Here is an 8,844-nt window from a genome sequence, read left to right as displayed (position 1 = left end):
ATTACCGCCGACGTGAATAACAATCTTACTGTATTTACGTTTATCCTTAGCCAGCAGTTTCAAATAAGACTCAATGTCGCCTGCTCTGGCCCCAGGGATGCACTTAACTATGGCCGCTGGCTTCGCTAACTTCACGTTTCTCAAAATGGAGCTGCCAATGATCAGAGTTGGTTTCTCAGCGGTTGTGTCGCTGAGTGGGGAAAATCTGTTAGAAACGTGAACAGGTTGATGATGCCCCGTGGACTTTGAAAGCTTACGACTATTCCTCCTTCGGACAGTCACCCAGCCACCCCTTCCTGGCTGCACAGGAGATGCCGGGGGACGGCTACCAGAGGCTAACTCAGGCCGTTCCGCACCGACTACCGGGGACTGGCTAGCTACAGTAGCTAAAGACTGATCTACCAAGGTGCGGAGCCGGACTTCTAAAACACTGAGCCTCGCCTCCATGTCTATAAATAAACTACACTTATTACATGTACCATTACCGCTAAAGGAGGCAGAGGAGTAACTGAACATCTGACACACCGAGCAGGAGAAAGTTGGAGAGAGAGAAGGAGAAGCGATCGCTAGCTGCTAAGCTAAAGTCGCTAACGGCTAAGCTAAAGTACTGTAGCATCAACTACCAAAACTTTTGAACAAGTATGAGATTGAACAGCAGTCACTAAAAGATGGAAAGAACTGTGAGTGCTTAGGCAAAATTACTGTAAGAATAAGTGCTTAGCGAACAGTTGGCTGCTGTAATCTAACAAATGTAACTGTTATTTAGCGAGAGCAGCACAACACGCTACCAACACACAAGCACCGGAAACGGAAATGAGTTGACACGCTTACCGCAGTACGTCAGCAACAACGATTGTGTTGTTGCTTATATAGAACAGGTCTAGACAATGGGCTACTCTGTTTAATATTATTTACAGAGACGCCAAATATTCCAATTCCGCAACAACAAATGCTTTACTGAACGCAGATTACGTTTTATTCACAGTCAACAAGAGAAAGGGAGATAGACCTCCCCTTATCCCTGGCAGAAGTCAGTCAATGTTTAGAACTGCTAAAAGACAAGACACTCTATCTTTTTTTACTTGCAGCCCAACTTTTATGTGAACACATTAAAAATAGTAATTTGCAGGGCATTTCCATTGCTGAAAAAACAGTCATTATTAGTCAGCTGGCAGATGACACAACACTGTTTTTAAAAGACAGCTCCCAGGTTCCTCTTGCTATTGACATAATAGAAGTCTTCAGTAAAGCCTCCGGTCTCCGATTAAACCTTAAAAAATGTGAATTACTGACTCTTAAAGATTGTGATGTTGAGTTATGTTGAGCTCTATTACTTACTTGAGATGCAAGAATAACCTCACTCCCATTGTCGAAAAAATGAAGAAGAAATTTAACATGTGGCTATTACGTGATCTATCTTTAAAAGGCAGGATTTTACTCTCAAAGGCCGAAGTAATTTCAAGAGTAACATACGCTGCTCTATCTTTATATATAGATCAACAAATGTGCAAAACCATTGATAAAATCCTTTTATGATTTTGTATGGAAAAATCGCAATCATTATCTGAAAAAGACTGTTTTAATGAATGAGTACAGTAAAGGTGGCCTTAGTTTTCTCGACTTTACTACCTTAAATTTCACTTTCAAGATTATTTGGATTAAGCGGTATTTAAATTGCCCAACCAGTATGTGGAATTTTATTCCACATTATGTCTTTTCTTCAGTTGGTGGTCTCCAGTTCTTGTTGGTATGCACTTATAATATTGAAAAAATTCCTCTGAAACTTCCGTTGTTTCACAAACAAATGCTACTGGCTTGGTCCCTAATTTACAAGCACAACTTCACTCCTCATAGGTTTTATATCTGGAACAACAGATATATTTTGTATAAAAACAAATCAATTTTTTTTCAACAGTGGTATGACAATAATATTTTACTTGTAAATCAATTATTTAACCAACATGGTCAACTTTATAACTACATTGAATTTATTCATCACCATTTCACCAAAGGACTTCTCCATCGTCTTTGATGCGATACCTTCAGCTGTCATCTCACTTTTCAAAGGTTTTAATGGATTTGATGATCCCCCAACACTGGTGGATGTGAAAGAAACAACTGTTGGGAATATCTGTTTTTCACTGCAACCTAAGAGTAAGAATAAGGCCATTCGTCAACTTTTTCAACAGGACATTAGGAGTACACCCGCTGCTGTATCATGTTGGTCTTCATTTGTAGGAGAGATTTGTTGGGAAAGAGTTTGACTTTTGCCACACAATTTTTTTTTTAACCAACAAAGTTAAAGAGATCTCATTCAAAATGCTTCACAGATTTTACCCCGCTAACGGTTACTGAAAAAGGACTTGGACATCAGCTGTACTTTCTGTGGAGAACTCAATGAAACATTGGTGCATTTATTTTGGTCTTGCCCACATACCAAGAAACTTTGGAGTAAAGTTTCTCAATTTATTGCTGTCCATATTGTTATTTTTTTTTGTTTGTTTGTTTGTTTTGCTTTTGTTAAAATTACACTTTTTTTCCCCATAATCCTTGACCTCCCTGGCCTTTTTGTGATATGTTCATAGACTATCGATGTACAGAAGATGTTGTTTTCCTGCTGTATATCCTAATTTTGAATAAAGTTTTTTGGTGAAAAAAACAAAAAAACCCGATAAACATCGTTGTGAGCTAGCTAAAAAAAAAAGAGAGAGAGAGAGATGGGCTATTTGTTAAAAAGAAATTAAAACTCTAAATTATAAGAATTAGGAATTGGATATGATAATGCTGACTGTATCTTATGATAGTGTCTGGTTGTGTATCAACATTGTGTGGGTCTGTTTTGAGCGGTCATGGCGGTGACCTCTGACTGCAAACCTTGTCCTGTGGTATGGGCATGGGCACCTTATAGGGGGGGAAAAGGTAGGACCATTCCAAAAAAATAATTATAAACTAATATCAAATTATATTATACATAATATAAACCATCATCATTGAGTATAAATATATTTCAAATATAATAATAAATTAATGATCTCTTTGTTTTTACTTGCTTTTGGCAGTAAAAGTTCAAAATCCCATTTGACAAAAAAGTAAACATCCACCTCTACTGACTTTTTCAGAGGTGTGTCAAGCAGCCCAGAAACTCTTTTGAATTGTCCTTCAGAACTCTTCAAAGTAAAAGCTCTTTATAAACTCGACATGAAGCATATTGCTGCAAAAGACGTTCTTGCGCTTTTATTTAGAGGCACAATCACTTAAGAGGAAGTGGGTATGTGAGTAACTGTTGCTGTTGTGACTGAGATCTATTTTAGCACCAGCCGATATCAATTTATTTTTTATTTTTCTTCCATCAAAGCAATCTGGCCGCGGGCCAGATATTATTGCTGGCTGGCCGCAAATTGCCGACCACTGATCTAGTTTGTCAAGGCTTGGAGACACTTCGACAGCTGTCTCCAGGGTGATAGGGCAGGGGTTTTCCAAGTCTGACTGCGGGCCTCCCCTCAGACAATATTTGAGAAACTGCGCCCCCCCACCACATCTTTACTTTACTAGATAAGTTCTACTCAATTCCCGGATGCCTATGGGATCATCATTATTATTTGATTCCATAGACACTCAACATTTGAGCCAAAATAGCATAATATTGCAGTTTGACATAACTTCTGACTACACCAAATAGTTTTAAAAAAAAGGGCTGATCTAAGGCATTTATTATTTCTGACTCTGATGGGGGAAAACAGTATCCAAAAATTACTCTCTCTGAACTCGATGAGGATGAAAATCTGTGACCTGATGTTAATAAAATGGAAGCATACGGAGCAGCAAACAGACAATATTATATCAATAGTTTCATTTTCAGTTTTGTTTATTCAAAGTTATATTTCATGTGTAAGGAATATTCTTATTGATTTGGGTGTGTGAACCCTTTTGAACCTTTTCATTAGTATTTTCTTTTTAGACACAGTCTGGGATTTTGTTGATTGAAGAGTTTAGAGAACACTTTGTAGTTTTGGTGTTTGTTACCTATTCTTAAAACCAGGCTTTTGATTCTAACAGAGCTTCAAAGCATTGGAGAAAAACTATGATCTCAGTATGTCTTAATTTATTATTATATTAAATAAGTAGCTAAATCTGGTATCTGTGTTTGAATTGATGACTTGAACTGAACTTTGTTGAAAAGAAGGTTGTTTGATTTTTTATTTTTTTTGTTGTCTTGCAGTTGTATTTTTAGTAGAAAAAACAGAGTCCATGTGCATTTTGTTTTCTCTAAGCTACCTGTTGGAACAGAATGACTAAAATAATCTTCTTCTTTCAGGGTCGGGTGACAGAGTGGTTGTGGAAGAAGGGAGTGACGCCATTTTACCCTGTTCCCTCAGCAACAAGGAGAACGCTGAGTCAGAACTCTTTGACTGGAAGAAAGATGGTCAGAAGGAGGTTTTCTTTTATGACGGAGGCATTCATTACAACAACGGGCGTATAGGACAAGATGAGCAGTTCAAAGGTCGCGTCTCACATTTTCAAGATGAGCTGAAGTACGGAAACGCCTCCATCATCATCAGAAATACGAAGGTGACCGACAGAGGAGACTACACCTGTATTTTTCCACATCTTCAGCCAAGACAGATATTCAACATTGAGCTACTTGTTGGTGAGTGTTTTCATTAAACAGTTAATCTATAAATATTGTTCATCAAGACCTCCAGCTGTGGGTTTGCCTGCCTGTCGCAGGTTTGGTTTCACTCCAGCTGTTCTTCCTTGTCTGTTCAGTCTTCTGTTTAAACCACCAACAACGAGGAACTAATTACATATCTGTTATTTAATGTGTAAGAATCACATACAGTAGTTAAACTGGCAATGTTAAATCATTTTTATTTTACAATGAAAATCTGAACTTGTTAAAATATATGAACACCTGCTGTATGTTTATTAGAATGATTTCTAACTTCAAGCTTTGTTTGAAAGCAGCACCTCATGTATCTCAGACAGGTATGGACAAATTAACTGAGACCTGACGAGGTCATCATGTTTCAGTACCTGTTTGAAGCTATGATGTCACTCACATTAATGATGCAACTCAGTTTTTAATTCAACACTGTGGTGAAGTTTGAGGCCCGTAAGGTCAGACAAAATCAAGACTTACCCACTTCCATGTAGATTCAGTCTGTGATGCTCTTGGTATCAGTAACACTTACCTGACATCATCCTCTTCACCTCATCCTCCTCTGTCTGCTCTTCCTCCTTTTACTTGTACTAGATCTTTTCTTTCTGTATACGCAGCTATAATCAGTGACATGGAAGTTGTCCTGTCTCCTGCCTGCAAGATCTTCTTTGTCTCCACATCGTGTCAGAACTGAGCCTCTGCTTCTTCTTACTGCTCTGCGTCTGATCTCAGGTGACTAACAGCTTTGCTGCTGCTGGATGCTCTAACCACTTCTGAGTTTTTTTCAAACAATGTATTAGGGGTGTAACGATACACCAAATCCACGGTTTGGTTCAGACCTCGATTTTTGAGCCACAGTTACCTACAATAACCTACTGTTAATACAATTAGCCTACAACCTACACCGCTACAGAGCCCACCCTCCACTGGCCGCCGCCGGCACAATTTCACTGTCTTAATGAGAGCTCAACAGTCCGCAGAGCGGCTGTGTAACGGTTCTGTCTCTCAGATCCACAACATGAAACCGTGGACTTTTGTGTCGCGATTTCGGTCTCTGTTCCAAATCTGTTACAGCCCTATGAAGAATATACACTCACCTAAAGGATTATTAGGAACACCTGTTCAATTTCTCATTAATGCAATTATCTAATCAACCAATCACATGGCAGTTGCTTCAATGCATTTAGGGGTGTGGTCCTGGTCAAGACAATCTCCTGAACTCCAAACTGAATGTCAGAATGGGAAAGAAAGGGGATTTAAGCAATTTTGAGCGTGGCATGGTTGTTGGTGCCAGACGGGCCGGTCTGAGTATTTCACAATCTGCTCAGTTACTGGGATTTTCACGCACAACCATTTCTAGGGTTTACAAAGAATGGTGTGAAAAGGGAAAAACATCCAGTACGCGGCAGTCCTGTGGGCGAAAATGCCTCGTTGATGCTAGAGGTCAGAGGAGAATGGGCCGACTGATTCAAGCTGATAGAAGAGCAACTTTGACTGAAATAACCACTCGTTACAACCGAGGTATGCGGCAAAGCATTTGTGAAGCCACAACACGCACGACCTTGAGGCGGATGGGCTACAACAGCAGAAGACCCCACCGGGTACCACTCATCTCCACTACAAATAGGAAAAAGAGGCAACAATTTGCAAGAGCTCACCAAAATTGGACAGTTGAAGACTGGAAAAATGTTGCCTGGTCTGATGAGTCTCGAATTCTGTTGAGACATTGAGATGGTAGAGTCAGAATTTGTTTCTGACCATGTCCATCCCTTTATGGCCACCATGTACCCATCCTCTGATGGCTACTTCCAGCAGGATAATGCACCATGTCACAAAGATCCAATCATTTCAAATTGGTTTCTTGAACATGACAATGAGTTCACTGTGCTAAAATGGCCCCCACAGTCACCAGATCTCAACCCAATAGAGCATCTTTGGGATGTGGTGGAACAGGTCCTTCGTGCCCTGGATGTGCATCCCACAAATCTCCATCAACTGCAGGATGCTATCCATCAATATGGGCCAACATTTCTAAAGAATGCTTTCAGCACCTTGTTGAATCAATGCCACGTAGAATTAAGGCAGTTCTGAAGGCGAAAGGGGCTCACAGTATTAGTATGGTGTTCCTAATAATCCTTTAGGTGAGTGTATGTCTGTCCCATTGCTCCACCACTCCGTCAGTCCAGTTAAACTCTCTTCCTTCCTCTCTGTAGGTGAGTGTAGTGACTCTGTCGAAGGTCATCTGGTTTTGATTCTTCTCTCAAGAGATGATCAGGAGACATGGGGCCCTACACAAAGTGTTTAATCACATGCAGGAAATGACAGCGCTGCAGTTTTAACATGAAGGAGTAAGAAGGGCTGATCTGAGATCACTAAGAGACAGATTCATTAGAAACAAAGATGTAAAGTTCCTCAGTGGAGTTTCTCTCCACTCTGTAAATTTCAGTGTGATGAAGATTTCACTTTAGATCAAACTACCTGTGTTTGTCTTACTTCTGTTTTGGTTGTTGCAGTGACACAGATGTCCTGCAGGAGTCAGTAACTATGAAAAAATGTGGTTCATATCTAATGTTTAATTATCAGTGTGAGTCCTGTTTAACATATACTATCTGGACTTCTGCTGCAACATGACCTACCCAAACTCTGGTGTTAATGGTTTCAACTAACAACAGTCCTCCTGGAACAGATGTATGCCTTTATGCTGAAAGAGCATCAAGTTGAAATTGAATGTTACATCTTCCAGCTTCTCCTGGGAAACCCAAAGTATTCCCACCCTATATGAGAAAAAAGGTCCTCACTTTGTGTTGAAAAATGGTGGGGACCATTTGGCTTAGATTATGGATGTACAATACACTTAACTCACGAGACATGACCACAATATTTGGGTCATGAAAACAAGACACAAGAACATTATTTTGAAGAAATATTCAGTGCTGAAATATGATTGGGGGCAACACAATCCAGGTGGCAGGTGACAATTCAAAATATGAATATGTAATATAATGTGGAAATTAGTAGCTTGTTTTTTTAGCTTAAGTTACTTTTTTTGGACATGCACATTTCTATTTTTTATATTTAAATTGCGTTGCGTGTTTTCTTATTGTGCAAATAAAACTTTCTCAAAGCATTTTCATTTGTTAGTTAACATTTCTCATTGCAAGCTATTTTTCGGAACATTTTAACTAATTATGCTTCAACATAATTGGTCCCCAGAGTCCCCTCTGTAGATGACACCTATGATGAGATATGTAATCTCTCAGTGTTCAGGGTCTACCTCGGGTTTTCCAGCTGCTTATATCTTGTTCTTTCAGTAAGTACCCAAAGCCACTGACCGAAGGTAGTGAAGCTCTGATCTCGATCTTTGCTTTCCAGCTTTATGTTAAAACATAGATCAACTTTGGTTTATCACTCTCAAGCTGAGTTCAATTCCTCTAGCCACACCCAGACCTGATTACTCCCACACCTGTTCTCAATCAAGAAATCACTTAAATAGGACCTGCCTGACAAAGTGAAGTAGACCAAAAGCTCCTCAAAAGCTAGACATCATCATGCGATGCAAATAAATTCAAATAAATATTTAAAGCCATTCCTAAAGATTTGGGACTTCAACAAACAACACTGAGAGCCGTTATCCACAAATGTCGAAAACATGGAACAGTGGTGAAAGACCAAAATTACCCCAAGACCGCAGCGACAACTCATCCAAGAGCTGCATCCAAAGAACTGCAGGCTTCACCTGCCTCAGTTGGTTAGTGTTCATGGCTCCACCGTAAGAAAGAGACAGGGCAAAAATGGGCTGGAGGGCAGTTCCAAGACGAAAACCACTGCTCAGCAAAAAGAACATAAAGGCTTGTCTCAATTTTGCCAGAAAACATCTTGATGATCCCCAAGACTTTTGGACTGACGAGACAACAGTTGAACTTTTTGGAAGGTGTGTGTCGCATTACATCTGGTGTAAAAGTAACGGCATTTCAGAAAAACATCATACCAACAGTAAAAGATGGTGGTGTGGTGGTCTGGGGCTGCTTTGCTGATTCAGGGCCTGGAAGTAAATGGAACCATGAATTCTGCTGTCTACCAAAAAATGTCCGGACATCTGTTCATGACGTCAATTTGTTTGATGATCTGAAACATTTCAGTGGAGATACTGCTGGATATTCAGCACTTCATTAAATCTTAACATA

At 39.7% G+C, this 8,844-nt stretch overlaps 1 protein-coding gene across 1 annotated transcript; it reads left to right on the top strand.

Moving 5' to 3' along the window:
• The first annotated feature begins 2,849 nt into the window (after positions 1-2,849).
• On the top strand, positions 2,850-5,786 carry LOC123966803 (V-set domain-containing T-cell activation inhibitor 1-like). Its single transcript, XM_046042921.1, has 3 exons — positions 2,850-2,919; positions 4,316-4,648; positions 5,278-5,786. The coding sequence occupies exons 1-3, from the start codon at positions 2,850-2,852 to the stop codon at positions 5,352-5,354; spliced, it is 480 nt and encodes a 159-aa protein (XP_045898877.1). The 3' UTR covers positions 5,355-5,786.
• The last annotated feature ends 3,058 nt before the right edge of the window (positions 5,787-8,844 follow it).

This window comes from Micropterus dolomieu, unplaced genomic scaffold (genome assembly GCF_021292245.1).
Source record: "Micropterus dolomieu isolate WLL.071019.BEF.003 ecotype Adirondacks unplaced genomic scaffold, ASM2129224v1 contig_14255, whole genome shotgun sequence".
In the NCBI taxonomy this organism is placed as follows: domain Eukaryota; kingdom Metazoa; phylum Chordata; class Actinopteri; order Centrarchiformes; family Centrarchidae; genus Micropterus; species Micropterus dolomieu.
This window is presented reverse-complemented; position numbering and strand designations above follow the sequence as displayed.